Raw genomic sequence first — 24645 nt, 5'->3', positions numbered from 1 at the left:
CAGTTATGAAACACTAGTGTCGGAGGTCCCCCGATTGCCAGCTATATTGCTACTGCCCGGGAAAATCTAAAACAAGGACCCGTTTAGATACAGCTGACACTTCTCTTTGGCATTTCAAACTTTCCTTTAAAAGTCCACGAGGATGCCCACGGACTCCTGAGCCCTCTCCCCCACGTCGCCTCAGCAGCCGGCGCAGACAGAGAGTGCATTAGAAGGCAGGGACTGCGAGCGCTTCTGGTTGGGATTTACTTCTGAAGGCGCACTCCAGCAACCTACGTTTTCAGTGTCCCTCTAGCATATAATCACGCTGCTTTTGGCTGCTTAAGCGATGCCAGCTTTCATGCATTCCTCTCTTTTGTGTAAACATATTTACATTTGTAACTCCTAACTGGCTTAACGCTACACAGGTATTTTGAGGAAAACCCTACCAGCACTTGAATTAAACGCAACACTTTGACAGTCAGTGATGAACACAGTAAACAACGGACCGGCTGAATTAGGGGGGCTGCATTTCCACAGGGGGCTCCGGGTGACTTCAGCGAGCACACGAGCAAGGGTTAACCCAAGCAGGGCTTGGGCTGAGCAGGCCTGCGAAAACACCACGCTGCACTGGCACGAAACTGAAAAGCGAAAGAGGGAAGCAGCCCTAAGCCTGACCCCGATCTCGCAGAGCGAAACCGTGCGGCTCAAAGCTTGCGCTGGTGAAGTGGGGTCGCGGCACGCTCCCTCGTCACCTGCCAAGAGGCACGTTCACAATCTGTTAGGTCATAAATTAAAAACGCCGGAGCACGTTGCGTCATGACTGCTCCGTGCCACCTGACTGCGACCGGTGCGGGAGAGGCCGGCGACCTGGATCGAGAGCGGGGGCTGCACATAAAAACTGAGGGGCTCGCTGGGAAGCCCCTCTGCAAAAGCTCGCCGGGGGCCTATGCCGCAGCAGCCCGAGTTACAAAGGTGCCGAGTCCCCTTACCATGATTCAACACATTACAAAAAAGTTACAAAACCTCCATGCAGGGAGTTTCAGTTGTCACCACCGGCTCTGGAGGAGGTCGGGGCACCACGCAGCAATTCCTCACCTGAGGATGACAATTCTGCACCAAATGTGTATTTCCATACAGGATCTGATAAAAATTTCCCAAAACCAAAAGTGAGATACCGTGCCTGGGTGTGCCCTGCAACAGTGCTACGTATCGGGAAAATACTTCACAGAAACCAACTATTTAAGGTCCCTCCTCCCTGCAAATATCTGGCTCTGTATTAAAACTAATTAACAATAATCTACTAATAACAAGACTGTGATGTAGCTGCGAGATTCCCCTAAAGCAAAATCCTGCCAATGCTAGTAATTGATTCGGCAACGTGCACTGGCTCAATGGCACAGGCGTCTCCAATTCTTGGAAGCATTACATCCAGTCTAATTCCCCCCCAAGGTCACCACAACCATCAGAAAATCCCTGTACATTGTGACCCAGAGAGCTGTGACTAAACAGCTGTTCTCAATAGCCTGGGAAGCTGAAGCGCGGTATCTGAAAGGCATCAGCCACCACCAGTGAACCCCTCAGCCGACCGAGCTGCTGAAATGGCTTGGGGAGCAGAAGTGGAGAATAAAGCACAGATTTCTCTTGTGGGAGAGGAAGCGGGGCATGCCAGATTTGCCTTTGCGCTATTTGTTGCAATGCGTGTTTGCATGCCTTCTATTGCAATGGAAAGACGAGAGGCCGCCCTGTTACCTGATTAAAGTTTTGAACTTCATCACAAAGGAACAAGGGACTCATAAACTGCACGCTGCATGCATAAGCTCTTTAAAAGGTCAATATAAGGTTATTCACACCATTAAATGACTTGATCTAGCACCAAGTCCATTGGAAGCTGCCTACTGACTATGACAGAAGCCAAGTCGCACCCAGGGAAAGCAGCAAAGGTGTCCATCCTCCCACACTCCAAGGTATCACCTTGCAGTCTCAAGCAACAATTCAGTATGAGTTCCTCAGTCTAATTCTGATAACAAAAAAACTGTGATCAGCTTCCCACCTAGACGTGGAGGCATTTACCAGAATCATTAAAGACCAGGCATGAGGTTACCAGCAGAGGCAGAAGATACAAGAAAACTAGGGAGGTATGTAAGGAAAAGGATCTTCGTATTTTCTAGTCTAAATACAGCAAGTCAGAGGGCACCTACTAGAGGATGCAGAGTATGGTGTGATTATGGACTGTATACTTTCATGTCTTATATATTAGCAGTGAGGAACTCATATGTCCCCTCCCTTCTCACCGATAGGGAAGGAAAAAGGAACAGCCCCTCACCATGGAAATGAGAGCAATTACTACATGTACCATTAAATATTTTAGGGACAGCTCAGTAGCCCTATGAACTGTACAGTCTCAGACACTGTTTGCTGTCTGGTTCAGGCCACACCAAAACAGAGATCGAAGTCTCTGTAAGGCTGGATCCTCCCTCTCTTACACGAATGAGCAAAATCTCTCTGTACACAGTATCAGCAGAGGGAACAGGACTACCCAAATGACTACGGATTTGCACACCGACAGCTCCAGGACTGCTTACCTAAGGGTGGATTAGTTAAAAAAAATAAACAGTGTTGTAAATTATAGGTAGCACTGTGAGCCCCACCTGCACCTCGTATTGTCCAACACTTCCTGTTATAAAACCCTGTTCCCCGTTGCTAATAGCTTTGCAAACCTGAACTGAAACTGGGATTAGAAACAGGATAAGTGGCCTGGGATAGGCAAGACATGGGAAATAGGGAATCCTGGGGCAGGGGAAAAATGTGGAATGGGGAGCTGGACAAAAAAAAAACAGGCAAGCTGGTCAAGGAGAGCAGATCTGGAAACCAGAGGAGGTGGGCAGAGGGGCGGGAGATCACAGGAAAAAGAAGGAGGGATGCATGGAGCTGGAATGGAAATCGCAGGAAAGGAGGCTGGGAGAGGAGGCCGCGGGGGGCAAGGAGCTTGGGGAGGGGAGAAGAGGATGCAGGGCTGGGACGGTGCCCATCGGGGAAGCCCACGGATACTGGGGAGGTGAATGACACACACGAGCACACCAGGAAGGGCGTATTTATTTACTCAGAGCTGAGTGCAACAGATATGGCACAGGGCCCACACAGAGATCACGGGGGATGAGCCGAAACCCTGAATACCCCTTGAAGCATCCAGCCCGACAAGGAGTCTGGGGGTGGATAGAGTGTGTGAGCTCGTTACTAATGATGGTGTCATAGCCAGCATGAGAAGTAATTTCAAGTGTTAGAGGCAACTCTATTTCTGACATTTTGTACTTCCCGAGCACTTGGCTTTTATATTGAAACATTTTTCCAGTGCAGATTTTCGTATAAATGAAGTACGCTCTTACTTAGTACTTCTGCTCGGCACTTCACTGAACAGTGAGAACTATCCACAGAGATACTCCAGCAATCTGCAGTTAATGGTCAAGCCATGAGAAATCCAACTTTCCTACTCCCTGTCCACTCCCGGAAAATGGGAAAGGCCCATCACTGGCATTGCTCGAACCCACCCCTGTATCGTGGTGCTTCTAGGGAGAAAGCTGCTGGCCCCCGCACCCCCGAACCCACCTGGAAGAATCAGTGGTTTGATACCTGATAGAGTTTCCTGCAGAAAATAAGGGAACTATCGTCTCTCAGCCCATGCAGAGCTTTTTTTTTTTACAAAAAAAAAACCCAACCAACCAACAACCATCCAACGAAAATGTCAAACCAGAAACCAGGCACTCAAGACTGGATAAATTTAGTACGATGTTATGATTCAACTATGATCGAAGAAAATCCATACTTAATTTCTCAAACTACTGCTATCATACTGTTCAAGCAAACTATTTTTCCTTCAGGCTGAGGGGACACCAAATCCACACTAATTCTCAATTCACTACTTTTTTTCTTTTTTTTTTCTTCAATTAGAGAACATTGTCATTCCACATGCTTAGTATGAGCCTGAATAAAAAACGACACGTGAGAAGTTTTTGCCAGGGTTAAGTCCCGACACAGCTGTTGGAAAAAACCAAAATGAACATTTTATCCTGGCCAAATCAGTGTTCTTTTCACTATTTATACTCTTGGATCCAGCAGCTGCAAGTGACGCTACAGGTCATGTTGTCCTAAATGGATAAAGAATCTGAGGATCCTCTCAAGCTTTGGAGACTTGTTTGCACTTCTGTTCTCCCTCTCAATACTTCGCAGCGCTGCTGCACTGATGCCAATTTGCTGCAAGTTTAAGTTGGGTACCCAATTCTGGTCAGAACGGATTTTTCAGCTAAGATTTGCCATCTTTAAAAAAAAAAGAAAAAAAAGACTATTTTTCCTGCTTCCATTTTACAGCACCATAGGATCAACACTGGCTGCTCAGTTGATAATACCCCTCTTTATTTGAAGTAATTTTTCTCCTCTCACCACCCACATTCATCTGGGACTTATTCAGTATTATTCTGCCTGACACTGGTCCAAAACAGCAAACAATTTCTGTAACAACACAATAAGCAGAGCAGACCCTAACAGAGGTGCTTCGTTGTCTAAGAATCCCCTTATGTAACATCCAGTTACGTACCGAAAATAATGTCGAAAAACTTGTAAGGAGGTTAGATACAGCTGTGCCCTTCACAGAACAACTTCTCTGGTATCAGGACCAGCATTTTACAAGCAGGGAAATGTTTCTGCTCTACTTTGGCCTTCTGTCATCAGAGAGAGGTGGAGATTTATGCCCTTTCTCCTCCTAAATTAGACTCCTTCAGTGCCCTATTTTATATTCTTCCTGACAGGTCCCTATTTTGTATTAAAAAAACCTGCTGTCACTGTGTTGCATAGCAAAAGATCTTTCCAGCTGAAAGAGAAAACTCCTGCCACTGAGTCAAGCGGCAAGAGGTAATTCTGCAGTTAAAACTGCGAGGATAAAATACTTTGCCCAGCAACATATTCATTTCCAGCAGGATTTGATAAAATTATAATTCACTGTCCAGAAAAAGACTAAAACATTAAACATATTATACTGAGAAAGTCAAAATAGGTCATTCAATCAGCGTTATTCCCCCTTCATTTCAAACATAATACAAAGCAGTTAAGTAGTTGCTCTTGCAATTAGCATCATCTTTGTCTCCTCGGTGTCTAAAATACACTGGAGATATGGAGCTGCTCTGACTGTACAGAAGCCCAGGCCCTGCTCCCCACCATCACCAACTTCTCAAGAAATACACAGAGGTGAAATCCTATCTTCAATTATTTAAACTATGATTGTTTTCTTTGGTTTTTCCAATTCCATGGTCTATCACCTCAAATGACAGAGCTTTTCCCACTGATTAGAGAGGAGTACAGATGTGCTCAGGAAGAACCCCAACATCTCCAACTGCTAATGCACATCCCACTCCATCCTCCGACCAGGAGGACCTGCTGCCTGGCAGAGCCCTGAAGAAGGTGGGCTAGAAACAGCCTCCCTGGGGAACGGCAGGGTTTTAGAGATCTTTCCTGGATGTGAGAAGTCTGACATATGCTTCAAATGCATTTCAATTTAGAAAAAAATGTTGGAAAGATTTTATTTATGTTTCTAATTAGGTAAACAGTATGCTTCTTCCACCTGCTCCAAGCTACCCCACTAGGCCCAGTAGACATCAGATGTCTACGAACATACATCAAGTTGATTTACTCCCTACTGCTAGTTCACAGAATCCTTCCTCCTTCCAGCCCCATATGCCACTACCTCATGGCCTACGCACTTTCCCTCTTTTTTGTATGTAAAATGGCCTCACTATTGGTTTTCAGATACCTTCTTAAGAACACGGCTCCCTTCCCCAGAGCTTTCTAAAAAACAGCTTCTCATAAAAGATTTCTCTCCTACCCCAAGTGTGCAAACCTTCTAGTACCTTTTAATCAGAAGTATTTTTGCTGTGCATGAACCAGGTTGTAAGAGCAATGGGGCAAGAAATAAATCTCAACATGCTATGGGAAGCCAGCACTGTCAACACCATGATGAAAATAATAGTATTAGGTTCGAAGCTTTTGGCTGCTACACAAACTAGGCTGGAAACCTCTGGTCCAATCCATGCAGAGCTCTGACATGATTTCCATTTGAAAAATGGAAGATTTTAGATGTGGCCCATTTATCTGAGCCACATATATGGCTCAGGCTATGCAAACGCAGAAGCTTGCACAAGATTCACAAAATGCTTTGGAGTTTTTACAGCTCCTCAGTGGCAGCATCATTCTTGGTGCCAACACTGTTCTCCTACAAAGGCATCGTAGGACCAGCAGCCTCCCATTGTAGGTCTTGATGAATACTTAAAGAAGCACCATTCACTCTGAAACCTGACATCTCAGACAAATGGTTTTGAGTTCCCCCATACAGTGAAACTTTTAAACACAACAGATCGTGTTGCACAAAAACAGGGACAGCAGCTCTACGTGTCTCAGCTTACAAGCATCTCAGGACACGACTTGAACTGGCGTCACCTTCTCCTACGAATTCCTGGAAAAAAACATTCTCTGAAAATTAGTTAAGGTCCGGAGCAGTTTTGCAGAACAAACAGTAGGTTACAGGCTTTCAGAAAACCACATCACTGCTCTCAGCACAAAACCAGTCAGCAAAAAAGGTGATAATGTGGGAGCCTGTGAGAGTCTCACACAAAGACATTCTTTGTTGAGTGCTGTTCTCACTTATCAGACGCCAAATTTATGTACTAAGCGTATCTAGAACTTTATATATGAAACTGATAAATCCTCCATGAAGTACTAGCAAATATATTTACACAAGATAGGGGTTCACAGCCTGACTTCACAAATACCCGCAAAGTCAGAAACTTTTGATCTGGATTAAGTCTCGCATTTTAAGGTACGTTTATACTGCAAATTTCGTGTGAGAAAGTGGGACTAACTTTGGTCATAACATGTCTTCGGAGAGATGAAATATCTGCTTGAAGAACTAGCATGGAGAGAAAAAAATAACAAATACAGCAGGTTTTAAGAGCACTGACACATAACTGGAGTATATATCAAGATAATTCAGTCCACATTCTACATAAAACAAATATGGCCCTGCAAGGCGTGTCCTAAAATTATTTCTTTAGAATAATGTATTTATTCTTCTTCATCCTATTTTGGAAAAAACGCAGAAACCAACATGGTACAGCATGAGAAAACACTAAGTTATAAGGGCAAATCATCTACAGTATCAGAGGTGCTGGCTGTCTAGACTAGGAGAGTAGTTTGTATTAGAATATTATTAGGTAACTAGTATGTTTTCAAACAAAGCTTTGTTTACTTAAGTGCAACACTGTTACTCCCTGGTCATGCTCCGTCCTCACTGGGAGTCCAGGCTCAGCTGCAACCAGGATTTTAAGCACCGCAGGCTTGAGTCTTACTCACATTAATGCAAATGCACGCTGCTGCGGCACCGTAGCAGAGCCCCACTCTGCTGCTTTAACACGGCCTTTAGCAGGGACAAGAGTCAGACCCTGCTCTCTTTACTTCATGTACCCATGGAAGTTGCACCATCGTAAACCGGGCTGCATCCATGCAAACCAGTTTTCATTCCCACTACGAATTGCTTTGGACTGAGCAGTTGCAGCAGCCAGAAGCCCAAGCAGACGTGTGCCGCTGTGTTTGGGTGCTCCTCTATCTGTCCTCCCCCAGGAGAACACCCTCTGTCCTCATCAGCCTTCCGACTTATCTGCTGCCTTCCGACTTATCTGCTGCCTCCCACTCCTCTGGGGTCGGGATAAGCAGATGTTACCTCCCCGTTCAAGTGCTGGCATCCAGCCCGGACCTGCCCTTTTCTGCTCATGCGACTCAGGAGCCAGCAAACCTACCGAAAACTTTTTTCCTAGGACTGCATCCCACCTGCTGGTCACAATCCTGGGCGTCCCCGTGGCCTCCGCTGCTCCCTAGGGAGAGCCAAAGGTCTCAGGAAGCCAGGGATGGGGAGGTGTGCTGGCCTGAAAGCACTGCAAGGCAGAGGGCTGGGTTACGAGCAGCCTCCAGGCAGACCCATAGCACAACGCAAAGCTGAAGGCAGCCTCAGAGGCAGGTGTCAAAGGAGAAAAACAGCACCTTTGGCAGTGCTCCTGCCTCCTGCCCTCATTCCGGAGCTCTCGACTGGATTTTGGCATGGAGACGTCAGCACAGACCCACCCTTCACCTCGGCATGGGTGGTGGGCAAAGGCATGCAGAAGTAGCATGATCCAGTGACTCACCCCATGGAAACGCATCTGACCACAGGCAGCACTCAGGTGTACAGCAGCCGGAGATTGCACAGGCAGAGCCCCACACCCACTGTGAGCAGCCTCCTGCCCCCCAAAACTGGCAGGCAGCACTCTCCGGGAGACCTGGAGGCACAAGCTGCAAAGGCCCTGACAACAAGCTGTCGGTGCCGCACGCCGTCCTCCTCGCTTCAAGTGGACCTTCCTCCAGCCCTCCAGCAATAATCCGCCTCTGCCGTCCTGTCCCAGCGCGTGCCTCCCTCGCACATCCCTTTACACGTAACGAGCGGCAACTTCAACAGCAGGGAAAAAATAATAAAGAAAAGCAAAAAAATACCTTGCCAAATAAACATGTTCAAGTGGAAACCCAGCATTTCATAATTCAGCTCTTAAGTACATATCGTGTTGCGATCGAGCAAGCAATCCATTCAATTCGTTAGCACAAGTCTGTTATAAAAGCTAATTTTCACAAGGCATTTCTTTACCAGTTCAAATCCCCAGAAAGGCATTTCTCTGTCAGCGAGATCCTACAAAGGTGTTTTATATCAGTAGAAGTATTTAAATAGCCTTTATTTTTAATAGGTACCAGTGTACAGATAAAGAAAATTGCCTCAATAAGCAAAGTCCAGGTAGGACACACACAGAGAGTCATTAACAAGACACCAATGCTGTTAACTCCTGACCTGCCTCAAATTCCCTGCAAAGCAGCGTTACAAGCGTATCAGTCCTTGAGCAAACGTGCAATGGGGGTGGCCCAGAGAAAGGACTCTGGCTTTGCAGGGCAAGACTGGCTCCTCCCGGACCGCACAGCTAGGCACAGCATCAGGAGGAACCACTCTGGCAAAAACCCATGGTGACACAGCGATGCTCCTCTCCTTCAGCCCCACTGAAAGGCAGCCCCCTTGCTACTTCACCACAGGGATGAGGCAGAGCACTAACGCAATCACTCACTTGTTCCCAACCCCTCACCCTGTTCCCAGCCCCTGTTCCCAGCCCTGAAATTGCTCTTCGTCAGTCCTGTAGCCTCATCACCTCCACGCTGTATCCCCAGCCGAAATGCAGCTACACTCTGCAACATGCCCTGCATAGTTATGAGCCAGCCCTCCATTTCCCACCCCATGGGGGTGGGAGGCACCCCATGCACCATGCAACCCCCCCGGCTGGTGTTATGAAGGGAAGGATGGAGAAGGTGAAGTAGGACATAATGTCCCTGGAGTCTCCCAAGACAGGAGTGAGGAATTGGGGGATGGGAAATTGAGGAATGGAGGGGGGGGGTTAAATATTGGTATTTGGAAATGGAATGAGTGCTCTCTGCTTGTTACTCCCCCCCATCTCACAGGTTTTAGACTAATGACCTGTGACAACCTTTGCCCAACGCATTGCCCAGGAGATAATTTAGATAACGTGGCTGATGAATACAGCAAGACATAACCTGCTGTTGTTGGAGACCATGCTTCACTCCAGTGGTGGCCTGCTCTCAATGGCTGCGGGAACCTCAAGGTCCATCATCCTTGGCCATGTAGAGCTGAAGATGCCCTCCATGCAGGGCACCCCTGTGTGCCCCGGCAACTCCTACGCACCCCCTCCAGCCCTGCACACCTGAGCTTTTCCTACTCATCCACCCCAAAGAGGGGCTGAGGCCACAACACCACAGGCTTCCAGATCTCCCTGCAGTTCCTGGCAAGCTGAGAAGCATGGCTCTTCCTCCAGCTGCCTCAATCAGAGGAGCAAGAGCTGTACCCACCACTAGCAAAAACTGCTTGGAAGCACACTGGTTTGCTTGGGAAAGCTAAGGCAATGTCAAATAGACGTCAGATACACATGGGTAAGGAGTTGATGCCTGTCAGTGGTGCAGTGGTATCCCACACACACAACTGGAACATCAGGAAACTGGTATAGCTGTGCAGAGAAGCACGGGATACTCCATCCTGACTTTGTCTGAAGCAAGTTGGAACAAAACATCTCGCTCTGAAGGAAAATCCCCTTCTGTAGACAAGCCACTTTTTAATAATAAGTGCTAAATGGACTATTCAAGCAGGTAATTAATGTTAACTAACATATGTCAGGCCATAAATTGGCTAAATGCACCTCATTTTCCAAGCTTAGTGTGTGGCAATGCTCAGGAAATTGTAACAGAAAAGAACAGTCTAAGTTTGTAGAAGCACAAAAAAAGAGCAAATAAAAGGTTAAGCATAATCTTCGCTTAACTCATGGTGTGCCGAGCCAGCACTACCGCAAACTGAATGGCTGTGCACATTACTTAAACACTTCATTTTGCTCTCGAACCACTGCACCAGGCACGTATTGTCAGCCCCAAGAAAAGCCACATCAAAAAAACCCTGCAGCTCCCCGAGCACTGTGTTATCAGGCGGGCCTTTATCGGGATGCTCGCTACGTGCTGCGGGACCTGGGTGCACCTCCCGCCCCGGGACCTGGCGAGGCTGCGGCCACTTTCCAGCACTGACTGGGAATCACAGGTTTTCGTGGCGAGAGGAACGAAACAGCAGCAGGAGGGTGCTCAGAGCTCGCCCTCGCCAGAGAGTCTGCCTCGAAACGCGGAGAGCCTCGTGCCTTTAAAACAAACTAACGCTGCCATTTTATAACCCTGCCCTTGGGCACATTTTCTGTGACAGAGATAGTAGTAAGGCTTTTAAAAAAGCGGGAGAGAAATAGGAACACGCAAAGATTTTAGTCTAAGTAACAACTTGCATTAGGAAACACTTTCAGTTTCTCCCTTGGCAAGCCGCCACTACGCTAAGACCCACTGTAATTGCATTGCAAATAAGAAACAATCCTCACAAAAGATTTTCCATACTTCCACGCAAAATAGCTGGCTGCCAAAATCTTGCAGGGCACCTTTAGGAGGCTGCCACCTAGAGAAATGCCTTGGCTGTTTATCCTCAGTTTTCCCTTATCTCCAAGGCAATCCCTTCGGCCTCCCTTTGAACACAGCGCACCCACCGTAATTTTCTGGGGTGATTTCACGCTTGTTCTCCCCATTCACCCCACGCGAGTTGGCTGAAAACAACCCGGCCGCTGCGGGGGGGTGTGGGGGGCTGCACCCGCCCCAGCGCTGCCCGCCTTCTGCAAGGGACGCCAGGTTTCTACTTTGCCCACGTCAGCACAAAGAGCTTTCACAAAACCACCGGGCTAACCCTAATCACTCGCCTTTCTAAATGCACCAGCACGTGCCCAGCCTCCCCTAATCTCCCAGGATTACAGCAAAGTGGTGTAGCACCACCAAAATGACCCGAATACAAAATGGCCTCGCGTGTAAGACACCGCTCGCTTTACCAGGACAAAACCAAGCAGAAGCAGGACGTGCCAGGGCAGGAGCTCCAGGACGCCTTTCTTCCCCAGCCTGATAGTCTCAGACAGTGTTTGTTCAAGCCAATACAATACAGCGGATATAAAAGCCACTAAGGGGGTTTAATTTTTATTAGCATTAACCGTGTACTTTCAAACACGCAGGTAAGTGTAGGAGCCAACCTCTGACTCTCAAGCTTCCTATTTTAAATATACTCAAATATTGACACTAATAACCTACTACAGACAATGTCGATGTTGCATGACTGTTTCAGGTAACCTTCTGTCTCTAAAGAACTGAGGAACATTGATTCCAGTATTTATCACGCTGGTCTACCTGACAGCGATACTATCTGGCATCATTCACTGGAAGTTTCCCATTCACATCAAAAGTTAAGTTTATCAGAGCCTGTGACTCTTTGCAGCTGATGACATTCAACGAGGCGACGTGTTTATATCTGCATTTAACAAGTCCTTCAGTGGAGGTTCTCCTCACTGTCGCACTGTGGATCAAACAATGTCAATGATTCTGGGAGAGCTACTCAGTGTCTCTCTCTCTCTCTCCTCTAATAGCTGTCACCTGCTTGCATGAGCTGGGGAAAAGTGAGATCTTTGATGTACGTTACAGATATAAAATAATAATGTGCGCTAATATCTACGTATGGTTTCTACTGGGAAGTTTAAAAAGTCATCTGTTACTCTGATACTAAAGTATACTCCTCTTTGATGCAAGAAGCTTGTTATCTAGCGGTTTCGACTTTGGGGCTGGAATCACACATCTCTCTACATTGCTCAGCACAAAATTCACTTACAAATGTTACTGAATATTTTGTTAAAGCACAACATAGTAAAGCTTTGATCAGGTAAGATGCTTAAGCAGTAAGTTTAAGCACACAAGTAATCCCAGTGAAGTCCCAAGGATCCATTCACGTGCTTAAACCCGTGCTCGCTTCGGTAGATCAAAACTTAAAATAATCAGGCTACAGTTTGTAACCCAAACCCTTCTGTACAGATGAACGAGGCAGCTCAAAATTAGAGGGGGAAAAAAAAAAAGTAAGAATATACTAGAAGGCCGGAAAACATATTGATGCTAGCAGTTAACTGGGAAACAGAGTCTTTCAAAAAGAAAAGAAAAAAAGACAGCAGAAGAAAAAATGGAACTGATGCAAACTCCAGTTTTATGCTGCCACTCCTGATAAGCACGCTGTGTGCCACTCCGAGGAAGAAGAAATAAGAAGAACAGAGAGTGGTGTTGCTTCCTTCCCACATCCTTTGCAAAAAGATGATAAAAAAGGTCCGACACATCTTGCATATCAGCATCTGGCTAACAGATTTAGACATCTGTCTACATTGCTGGCAAATTTCTCAAGTCTTTTCAAGTCTCAATAATTAGAGAAGAGATCTGTGCATTTGCTACACTGAAGGGACTGCAGCCCTTCGGTACATATTGGTCAATAAAACATGGTAAGGAATGATGAAATATCCATGTACGAAGTTTACAAAAATCTCTCTTCAAAGTAAATATCCCAGTGGCTAGTATTTATCTTTCATGAGGAAGATGAATGCAACAGGTGTAAAACAAATAGGCTTCTGATATAAAAAACAAATCAAAGCAAATCAGCTGCATTTAAATTTGGGAATTGCTGGTATCTGTGTATACAGGACCAGATTCATAGTCTTGCCATACTGCTTAACAAAGAGGAAAATAGTCCCCCTAGTGTACTCTTCATGTAGAAAAGACTGTTTCACAAGATAGTGCTGCAAGAAATTACAAAATAACATTATAGGAAGAGATATGGAAGTACTTAAGCTACAGTGAAACCGGGCACCCTCTACTATATACATGGACACAAAGGTGTTTCAGTTTTCTATTTCAAGGGTGTTGAGTGAAGTGAGTTACTGCACCCTAAATATGTGGGGGGAAAAACTTGGGGTTTAAGTCAGCACACTAGTTTTGTGAGTGCAGGACATCGACAGGGTAACGGATACCTGAATTTCGAAAGACAGGTAGATCTGGTCATCGAGGAGCTCTGTGGAAGTACCTGCAACAGCAGCCTGGCACAGCAGTGAAACCAGCTCACCCTCAGACCTTTTCCCCCCTCCAGTGATGATAAATATAAATACCGACCCTCCATAAGTATTCAAGACAGTAAGCGGATATTGGAAGCATGCACCTAAACCCTTCCCAGTGATTTGGAAGCGTACGGGATTGTATCAAACCAGGCTGCCCGTGGCACACGACGGTGTCCACAGCGTGCCAGCTCTACAGCAATGCACCGTACACTACTGCCCTAGTTAGCTGTCAGGCAGTATTAGGTTAGCTAACGTCCCACCGGGGCCAGGGGGAGGGGGAAGCAAAGAAGATTGTTGGGGAGGGTGTATTGGGCAAACCTTATCTGAATTAGCGGAAACGTAATATATGCCTTCCTAACCACATCTGAAATACTCACTTCTGCTTTAATGCCCTAGGCAAAAAAAAAAAAAAAAAAAAAAGTGATAGTTGTAACTTTAATTTATAGCTCTTAAAATAATTGTTTTGAGGAGTATAATCCCAGCTATGTTTACAGATTATGGTATTCAGCACATCTCACTGGAAACAGTATTAATATTTGATATATAATAATACATAAGATAATAAAACCGAGTTCTCTCCTTCCCTTTGTTTAAAATGACAATTTTCCCACTCAGTGCCAGAGCAGAATATTGTTAAATGGGCTTGCTGCCTTCAAAGACGAACTTAGCTGTGTAAAAATATTCCAAATTAAGATAAAAGCCTTCTGATACAGAACTATCTTCTGTTCATTTAAAATCTCAGTGTAACTAGCAATCTGAAAAAGCCTGATGTGAAAAGCTGACATTAGTTCCTGAAGAGTTGTATTCATTACCTGTGAGGGAAACAAAGATGATAATAACATATAATGTGTTTTAGCATCGGGAGACTAAGATGGAGTCTCTATTTAAGAGTGTTGCCTCTGCACAAACTAATTTACGTTCCAGCCAAGAAACTGAAATAGTCCTCTTCTGAACGTATATGCATACATTAAAAGAAACTCTAGCCCTGCTAAGGAATTAAATTTTGCAGTTTTGGATGTCTGGCAAATTATTAGCTCCTGACCTCTCCTTTGCCCCTTTCAGTATGCCCCTACCACCCACGCACAACTGCGCCCGCCGCTAACCCGATCCAGCGCCTTACCCTAACTTCCAGAGACAGCTCACAGTCATTAAAGAGGCAGAATTTTCTGCTACCAGTGTGCTTGCATCTCCTGAGAAAGGTCATCTTAAAGGCTTGTGAGAAACTTCTGAACTAAATTATATCAGAGGAATCTCGAGGGATCCAAGTTTTTAACATTTTAATTAGCTCCAAGTACCAGTTAATGCTGCTCAGCAAAGGAATCAATATCAAATTAACAGTATAAATTGTCAGAAAAATTGTGACTGTATTAAGCATACTAATCAACGTAAGCACTTCATGTTATGGCCCAGATCCTGCTTCTGCTGAAGCGAACGGGAGTTTTGCCACCAAATTCAGCCAAAACAGTATCAAGCCCCATCGTGTGATAAGTCTTCGTTTGAATCCAGTATCGAGAATTTACTGAAAATTCAAACTATCAGATAAAAAGGCTGGATTTGTCATAGCAGCTGACATCTAAAGCCACTGCTTCTGCGTGAAACCAAACAACTTACGAAGGCACGGGCTGTCATCGGAAGACGTAACCCTTTATCACACTCCGTGTCGCACTTGTAAAGTCAGATCAAAATCCAACACCTAATACAGACGCAAAAGCTGTAAAAAGGGTCTGTGTTTTTAAAAGCCTTGTCTTGAATTAGCTATGCTACCGATAAACTTTGTGTTTATATTTTCCCCAGCCCGAGACAAGTCTGTCAGTGAAATGCTTCCTCTACAGTGCTCCATTTGGAAGGTAAAAATCATACAGCTGTACTTCAATTCCTAGCAGCAAGTCCTACTCAGGCACCAAAATATGAGACAGGGCTGCTAATATGAAAACTGCCAGAAACGTTTCATCCATACAGTATTTCTGACCGATTTGTATACTGTAAGTTATCCCCTGATCCAAAGCTAGAGAGATTCAAAGAAGAAACTGAATTTCTCTGTAACACAATAAAACTTCCCAGCAAATTCGCCTTCAGCTCTCCATTCAAAAACTCATTCTCGGATGCTGCCAGCATTGGACCTCGGCAGCAACTGAACCGTACCGGGATTTCCCGCTGCAAACAGTTATCGACATCAAGCAGCACCTGCATTTCTGTATAGCTGCAAGTACCTGACATTTCCGCATCCGACAGACACTAATAGATGGACAGGGAAAATGAGAAGAAAAAAACAGTTCCGGAAATCACTTCAAATGTGCTTTACGTGCAGCACCGGCTCCTGGTAGGCCTTATTAGACTCTGTCTTTGAGAGCGAAGCCCGCCCTGCCTGCCTGCAACGTGCTTTTGCATGCGCTAAGTAAACAAGCCACAAAACCAATTATTTTTTTTTCTCACTTATTAAAACGGTAGTAATCTTAGCTGCTAACTGTCGCAATGCCGGACAGAAAATGCTCAGATATACGGGATTTATCAGTAGACAGTGCCCTCGTACACTGGCACCGCAGGAAACGCAAACCAAGCGTTCCCGTGGCTGAGCAGCCAATAACTCCACGCTTTGATTAACTTTATGAAGAAATGTCAAGACCCGAATTTCCCTCTATTGCCTTTGAGGAACGTGTGGGAAACCACTGGGGTATTTCTTGACACAAATACTAGAGTCGTTCTGTATTTGAGCTGTATTTGAGCAGACTCAGCCTGACCCTGCATAAAAGCAACTCTGCTTTTTTCCAGTACGAGTTACACCAAAGGTACCTACAACTTAAAAAACGAAACAAAACCCCACCCTCAAAAATATTTTTTCCTGGGTTTTTTCTCCTCTTTTTCTTTCCCTGCTTATGTGCTTGTGCACCAGAGAAGCCAGCTCGGCTCCAGCGTCTCCCCGGCTCCCAGAGTTAGGAGCCCTCACCGCTCGCACACAGCAACAGGACAGCGACAAAACTTTTCCTACCCCCTCCCTTAAAATAAAAAAATAAGCAAAGGCGACAGCGCGACCACCAGCACGGCCAGCAGCAGCGCCCGGCCGGCTGCCGTCGGGGAAAGCCGCCGCCACCCCCCCCTTCCGCGGGCAGCCCGCCCGTCGGGGCGGCGCGGCGGCTCCGCCGCGGCCCCGGGACCCCGCCTCACCTTCCAGCCGGCCGAGCTGTTGCTGTCGCCCTTGTCCTTGAAGTAGGGCACGCAGCGGACCATCCAGTCGTAGATCTGGGAGAGGGTGAGGCGCTTCTCCGGGGAGCTCTCGATGGCGCGGGTGATGAGGTCGGCGTAGGAGAGGTTGCCCCACGCGTTGCGCCGCGACGAGCACTTCCTCGGCGCCGCCGCCGCCGGGCCCCCGCTCAGCCCCCCGCCGCCCGCCGCCGCTCCCCCCGGCGAGAGGCTCGGCCCCTCCGGGCCGCCCCCGGGCAGCGGGGCCAGCAGCCGCGCCGCCTCCTCCGGGACGGCGGTGGCCGCCGCCACCGCTTCTCCGCCGGCGGGGGCCGCGCTGCCGACGGCCATGGCCGAGCCGCCCCCCTCCTCCTCGTCGTCCTCCTCCTCGGGGATCATGGAGGCGGCGTCGGCGGGCGGCTCGCCGGCGGGCTTGGCGGGGCTGGCCTGCAGCTCGGGCCTCTGCAGGGGCCAGGTGCAGGAGCGGGGGCGGCTCTGCGGCTCGAACTCGGGGTCCAGCTCCACGTCCAGGGGCGAGAGCGGGGCGGGGGGCGACGCCTCTGCCATCTTGGCCTCCCCCGCGGGCGGCTGCGGCGGCGGCAGCGGGGCGCTGCGACGGGGCGGGCGGCCGCCGACCCTGCTCCTCCTCCGCCGCCTCCTCGGTGCCGACGGGAGCCTAGCAGGCGGGGGGCCGCCGGGCGGGCATGCCGCTCTCCGCTAAGGGCTGGCAGGCTCTCCGCTGCACCCCGAGCCCCGCTCCCCGCGGGCGATGCGCACGGCGGAGCGGGGGGAGAAGGGGAGGGAGGGAGGGAGGGGGGAAAAGGAAAAAAAATCAGATTAGGAGCCGGAGCGGCAGCGCGGGGCGGGCAGCGCGGGGCCGGGCGGTGCCGGAGGTGCCCGCGGCGCTGCCCTCCGCGCCGGCGGAGCGGCGGCCGCTCCCGCGGTGCGTGTGTGCGTTTGTTTATGTTTCACTCCATGCGGATGCAGAAGTAGCTCCAGCGGGAACCGCGCTGTATCCAGCCGGGAGAGGACACCCCCCCCCCGCCCCTCCAAGCTCGCTCCTCGTCGCTTCCGCAGATATCTTCCCTTTTGGGGGGGTGGTCCTTTGCCCCCTCCCTCGGCAGGAGGGCAGGGAGAGGGGTCCTTCAGATTACGCCGAAGACTTTTTCCTTCTTCAAAACGCCCTAAAGGGAGACGAAGTCTTAGCATACATCCAGCTGCATACTAGCGTAAGCCTGTCACTTTGCTGTGCCCCCCAAGCCACACGCAAGCAACCCCCCAAAATCTCACAGCCGACAGAGCAGAGGGCGAGAGCAGGCCACCCCAGGGGCTGGTCGGTTAAAAAAAAAAAAAATCCTTCTTCTCGCAGGGAAAAAGCAAACACAACGGGAACAAATCAAATCGCCAGTCTTCCAACAGGTCCAGAAGCTTTAAGCCCTCCCTAGGGCTGCCAAAGAGAATAGGTTTTGTTCCAGCATCAACACCACATTCATAACCTCCTTGCTCCTGCTGCTGCCATCTTGACAGTTTTCCCCCCCTTCACTCAAGTCATTTAAAAAGCGCAGGCAGAAGAGGCAGGGAGAGCCACATCGGGAGGAGAGGGAGGCGGGGAGGGGGGGGGAGAATCAACAGCCACCTCCACACCGGCAGAAATCGAGATCCGAATTCACGGGAGGAAGAAGCAGCGCTGCTGCATGGCTCCTGCTCCTCCTGCTCCTGCGCCTTCAGCTCCGAGGAGCCTTCCCTTTAAAGGCGAAGGAGGGGAAAGCGGCAAACCGCCCGCTCCCTCTGCGAGCAGCCGGCGAGAGGCAAGCGATCCGCCCGCGCCGAGCCAGCCTGCCGCCGCCGCAGCCCGCCCGAGCAGCCTGTCACCCTGCTCGCCGCCGACTTCCACATCCCTCCTCCTAACAACCACCGGCAGCAACACAAAGTTATAGACACACGCAGGGAGCCTCAACCTAACCGCACGGCACGGCACGGCCCGCCCACGGGCGGAGGGCGGGCGGTGCCGCGCAGGGGCCGCCCCGACGGGGCGGGATGCGCCGGGCCGGGCCGGGGGGAGCCGGCGGGGCTGGGCGGGCGGGAGCGGCCGCCGGCACCCGGCGGGGAAAGCGCCTGCCCGCTCGCCTTGCCTTAGCCGCGGAGCGGCAGCTCCTCCCCGCCGGTGCCGCCGCGGCTGCGCGTCCCCCGCCGGCCCGGGGCCTGGCCGCGCCGCGGGACGCCCTCACGTCCCTCGAAGGCTACGGTAGCTCTTTCCCAGGGCTACGTTAGCCCTGGCTCTCCTCGCTTACTAGAATTTAACCGGCAAAAACGGAGGCAACCGTCCCACTTGTCCGTACCTCTCCTCTTTGTCAGGCCCGCCTGACCGGGAGGGAGCACAGCCTCAGCCCTCACCGCCTGTACCTTCACCGTCAAACCAGCTCTGGCAGCCGGTCACGGCGGAGGAATAGCGCGCTGTTTCTTTTCTGACTTGTTTCCACAGGTCGTGAACTATTGGTGCACGAGTTGTTCTGGTAAACTTAAAATTCGGAGTCCGGTTTAGTAATTTTTTGAAAACTTTCATTCTGCCTGCGGGTGACACGGGAGCATGTTCGGACATGTCCACACGTGAATGTAATCCCACTGTCCTTCCTCCTCGGAGGCTGTGCCCTGGCAGAAAGCCCTCCGAAGTAGCTCGCTTGAAGACGTAGTTAATTATGGGTTGGATAAAGGGGTGACCCACAAAGCCAAGGCATACTGAGCTATTAATATAGATGTAGTTATAAATACATTACATTGCAATGTATACGTATCAGTTCTCACCTAGCTTTGTATCGACCTAAACTATGGACTAGATTTAGCACTAAAATAGCGTTGTCTCCGATACCAGATATAGATAATGGCATGCGTTGAGAAGCAGGTGTGCTTCTGAAGCATAGCTGGGTAGAATTAGCAGACAAATTAAATTATTCCTGATTTATTTAGCATTATAGACAAGCAATGAGATTTAAAAACCATTTGGTTTGATTAGAAAACAGCAAGGCCCTGATCCTGCATGCCTTACACATCCTGATAAGTAAGGGCTAAGGCCCTCAGGGTCTAGTTAGGTTTCGAATTCAAGTGGCACTCAAGTTAGGAATAGTTCGGCATGATTTTATTACAAGGGACAGCATTTCAGCATGCATGCAATTAATCCTCAGTTATCTAAATATAGTAGGAGACACTGAATTAATCAGAATGAATGCAGGTTCGAGTAATGGAAATAATTTTCACTGCAGCTCCGTTTTGGGTCGCAACGTTGCGTGCCCTGCCATGGCTTTTGTTGTAACGTGGCCCCTTACGGGAATGCAAGGCAGCTCAAAAAGACACCAGCTACCCTGCAGTTGTGATACTGGCATTCATGTGTATGATTTAGCAGTTGGTAGGGGAGGAGAACCGCAGTAGCATTGAAGAGCCAGGAACCAAGATCAGACAAGGCCGTGCACGATGAGGAGCTGCTTAGCCCAACGTCTCCAAGGAGCCTCTGCTTGTGGCTTTCAGCCGTTAGCCAGAGAAGGCCGGCTGCAAAGCTGTGACTGATGCTCAGCCCTTTCCCAAAACCTGCTACTGCTTGGGGCTGATTTTGACCAGTGCAGAAACCTCCTCGTGGAGCGCTTCCTTAGGTCCCAAGGTTCCAGGGAAGCGTAGCACTTTGACCTTGGGCTGGATCGCAAACTGCAAATCCAGTCCTAAATGATATTATCATCTTCATTTATTTATTTAATTGGCATTGCATTACTGTACAGGCATTGCCATTAGATCTCATTGTACTGGGTGAAGGCCCTGCATGTGGTAAGAAATGCTCCACTCCCTGGCAGAATTGCAGTCCAAGTAAGGCAGGCCAGGGCGGGAGAAAGGAAATAAGTAAGCAGTAACCCTATTAAAGAGATGATGGACTGAGGCACCAAGCAATTACATGACTGTGCTGAGGTCATACAGGAAGCCCATGTCAGAACTGAGAAATAAAACTGGATCTCCTGAGTGCCAGCCCTGGGCCTTTACTGCAAGATTATCTGCCCTCTTCAGAATTCACTGGTATATCAGCCGTACAGCCTTTATCACAGAAGTCACGGTACCAGTTCTTCACAGCTCCACACAGCACGCGTGTGCCCGAGATATTGCAGTGTAGAGGCGGAATTAAAACCACAGTATAATTGTTCCTACACGTTTTACTTACCAAATGTGCATGTACAAAACAGAAAGACAGAGGAGTCCTTATCGGCGTGCTGTGGCTGGGCCCGCTGAAATACGTATAAAAACTGATCAAAATTGAATCTAAAGCCTGCACGATTTCCAGTCTCTTCCTTTAAGTTCTTCAATGCCCCAAGGGTGGGTTTTTCAAAAAGGCTCCGTTTATGGGAGTTTTATCACTGACTTCAACAGGAATAAAGTTAGGCCAGCCCTGAGGCCATTTGAAAGCCTCACTCACTCATTGTGCCTACTTAGACTGCGAGTGTTTCGGGGCAGTGCTGCGTCTTCCTTTATCTACTGCATCTCCTTTTATCTACTATCCCTGCTCAAGTGTATATTGAGAAGATGTGTACCTATCACGGTACCTGATTATGTGGGTCTGGCAGGGTCACAGTTACTTTGCAGCTCCCAGTCATCTCTGGGGGTGATCTCAGCCATACATGGACCACGCAAGACCCATGAGACGTGGGGCCTGCGGCATACCGCTTCGGGGAAAGTAGCGTTCGTATGACAGCACTCTGGGTGGGAATCCTCATAAGTGATTTTTGTGTTGAGATTAACTCTTTTGAGCTGCTACGTTCAACTACTGCAGGCTATCATCAGCTCAGTTTTCATTCTCATTCTTCCATTTTGTCGATTCAAAGCGTCAAGCTTCCCATAAGATGAGAGCGTACCAGTTCACGGCGGTAACCCAGATATGATCACTCCTTCACTCTGCCATAACCTACATTCTCCCGGGCTGGCAGCTAGAGAAGCGCAGGTCACATTTCTGGCTTTACCTCTCTTACACAAACATCTTACTGCAGAAGCATGGTTGGAGCTAAAGTTGCATGGGGGGTGGGGGACCTGGAACTTCTCATCATTACATCATTATAGAAATCTACTGCAAAGTGTACTGCCGCTCAATAAAACGATGTTATATTGCAGTTACATTGAACAACGGCTGCATTGTCTTCATGGACTTCACACAAATAAGTATACGACGGGTTGTTTTGTAAGCCACCTGCAGCCTGGTCTCCGAGAGGTTTGTGTCCCTGTCTACCCCTCCCATCCACCCCGTGAGAGAGCAGCTCCCTCAGTGTATTTTTTGTTCTTCCCGCAGTTCCCTACGTCCTTTAAACACAGACTGGGCAAAGGGCAGTAGGTTTTGTGGCTGATTCAGAGCAACCTGTGTGCTGATTAGAAAGAAACGTCTATAAGCCAGCCAACTTCATACTTTGAGACTTTAACCTTTCTGCCCAATTTGGCTAAAACTGGCTGATGGGTTCCACAGTTATTACAGGGAGATTGGCTGACTGGCAGATAGACACAGAGCAACGCTCCAAATTGTGCCGTGGAGACATGAAGGGTTTGCCAAAGACGGCTACAGAGTTCTGACTATAAAATTTCCCTCAAAGTGATGAACAGCAATTTAAAGATCAATTGAAGTTGGACTTCAGCCTGTGAACTGGCTGACTGACCGCTGTAAGGGAGGGGAGGGGAAGGAAGAGAAGTGCAGTAGCAGAAGGAAACGGTGACATTACTACTGTGGAGAGAAAAACTCTTTCCTCAAGTGATCTTGACAGTTTGGGGACCAAACACTAAGGCTGGAAGCATTCAGCTCTGCATACACCTACACTTGAGCACCACTGCTGAGGAATTCTTGACCCGTTTCTGCGCTGCATGGAGTACCATGACTACAGTCATCCACATTAAAAAACAGGATCACCTTTCTGGAAGAAACAATATTTACAATGAAACCTCCAAAAAAACTGGTCGAGTAAGGAGTTGTGAAGCTGAGGAAGTGGGAGAATTCAACCCTATAGCTTCAAATTGTCATTAAAGCGGCCTCACATCTGCTGAAGCTGCACTGCCAAGGCCCAGCAAAAAGCTGTGCCCTGTAGGCCGAGAAAGACTCAGCTTCTCAAGGGTAGAAGTAGTGGGCTTCTAACAGTGTTTTGTACACTTAATAACAACCACAAATAGTGCATAGCAGTGTTGCCAGCTTTCTCAGCTTTATTTATGAGTCCTGCAATACTGGTGTTTTCCTGAAATCCCTGTTCTCAGGGTCCCATTAAAGGAGCATCTCAGCTTCCATTTTAAACCAATAGCCAAGTTCCTGATGCTCCATGGATGTGACCCAAGTATACTTTCAGGGCCAGGAAGAAAGCAGGGAAAAAAAAAAAAACCCTAATTGCATGTTTTAAAACCTTTTTAAACCTAATTTTTAAGCTGACATTACGCTACTCAAAAGCTTGCATCATAATTTTTGAATACTTGGGAGTACATGCAATTATTGAGTTTATATCATTAGGGTGAAATGAGTCAAAGTGCCAAGATCTGGCAAGAAACTCCACCTTTTTAGTTTTACATTCTGCTGAGATGATATGAAAGGATTTCATCCTCACAACAGCAGTTTCTGTTAATGAATGAAGGAGACATTTAATCACCTCCCCTCGCCTCCTGCCTCATCAGGACACCTCCACGAACCGACCTCTCCGGTACCTGTGCAGACAGACAGACAGACAGACAGCTCTCCTGCTTGGCTCGGGCTGCTCCGAGCGGCTAAATGCCGTTCTGCCCCGCCACCGACTCGTTGTGCAACCCGGGCATGTCACTTAACCCGTCTCGGTTACCCCATACGGGCTTAATTATACCCACTTATCGCGTAATTACTCCATTATTATAATTTAACACCTTCCTTAGCCCACACGCCGGGGGGCAGCGGCCCTGCCGGAGGACCCGCGGCGGGGTTACCTCAGCGGGGGGGTTGAACCGGCGGTTGGGCGCCCGCCAGGGAGAGCCGCCCCTGAGGCGCTCCGCGCCGCGAGCCCAACGGCCGGCAGCTACTCCCCGCCGCGTGGGACGCGGCACCTGCCGCTGGGAGGGCCGCCCGGCGAGCCGGGGTCACCCAAACCCCGCGCCCCGCCGGCGGCAGGGCGGGAGGAGCCGAGGGCCGGGCCAAGCCCCCGCCGCTAGCCCCGCCGAGCCCCGCCGCGGCGGCTGCCCGCCCGCCCCCGCCCCGCCCCTTCTCCGCAGCCCCGCCCCCGCCCCCGCCCCGCCCGCACCAAGCTAGGCTGCGCCGTGCAAACAGATGATGTCATGCTCTAGAGCCGCGCGTGACCGCCGGGGCCCGCCCTCGCCGCCCATTGGCCGGCATCTGTCGCCCGTCAGGGCAGCGGCGCTTCCCATTGGCCGGCGCCTCCACCCCGCCGCCGCCCCCTGGAAAATAATAAACAATCGAGTAAAATGCGGCGCGGGGAGGGGGCGCGAGGTGGGGGGAGGGGCGACGGCGCGGGTGCCCCCCCCCCCCCCCCCCCCGGTCCCGGGCGGGGTGGCGGGCGCTGTCCCGGTGCGGAGCGTGTGGGTGTCGTCCGTCCCTCCGTCCGTCCCGTCCCCCCCCGCCTCGATGGCCTTGGCCGGGGCCGCTCCTGGGAGGCGCGGCGAGCCGGGCCGGGCGGGCTCGCTGGGCGCCGGGCCTGCTGCGCGACGGGCCTGGCCCGGGGTGAGCGCCGGTCGGGCGGGCCTGGCTGGCGTGAGGCCGGCGGGGAGGCGGCCGCTGGTGCGCGGTGTGGACGGGGGGGCTCCGGTTGGGACCCTGCAAGCCCTGCCCGGGCCCCGTCGCATGAAGCTGCCCCTTCGTTCAGCGGGGCAGCGCGGGGAGGCTGCGGGCAGGCTTCGGGTACTGCCGGCA

The 24645-nt window shown here is 49.6% G+C and overlaps 1 protein-coding gene and 1 long non-coding RNA gene across 4 annotated transcripts in view; one reads left to right on the top strand and one right to left on the bottom strand.

The window, feature by feature from the left end:
• The window catches only part of FOXO3 (forkhead box O3), a 95966-nt gene extending 77238 nt beyond the window's left edge, over positions 1–18728 (bottom strand). The window contains exons 1-2 of one of the 3 annotated variants that reach the window (XM_075498501.1): positions 18400–18700; positions 16749–17947 (exon numbers count right to left, since the gene is read on the bottom strand). In XM_075498501.1, the coding sequence (XP_075354616.1) occupies positions 16749–17330 (582 nt within the window). In that variant the 5' untranslated portion in view covers positions 17331–17947; positions 18400–18700. Of the gene's footprint in view, positions 1–16748 lie in introns of all 3 variants that reach the window. The other 2 variants (XM_075498502.1, XM_075498500.1) reach the window with 2 other exon arrangements.
• Positions 18729–18891: 163 nt separating this feature from the next.
• Positions 18892–24645, top strand: part of LOC142408239 (uncharacterized) — a 32855-nt gene continuing 27101 nt past the window's right edge. Inside the window, exon 1 of the long non-coding RNA XR_012775225.1 lies at positions 18892–19008. This is a non-coding gene — a long non-coding RNA (uncharacterized LOC142408239). The remainder of the gene's footprint in view (positions 19009–24645) is intronic.

The sequence above is a fragment of the Mycteria americana genome, chromosome 3, assembly GCF_035582795.1.
Source record: "Mycteria americana isolate JAX WOST 10 ecotype Jacksonville Zoo and Gardens chromosome 3, USCA_MyAme_1.0, whole genome shotgun sequence".
NCBI classification, from domain to species: domain Eukaryota; kingdom Metazoa; phylum Chordata; class Aves; order Ciconiiformes; family Ciconiidae; genus Mycteria; species Mycteria americana.
Note: the sequence above shows the minus strand (reverse complement) of the source record. Positions and strands in the feature narration are given on the sequence as shown.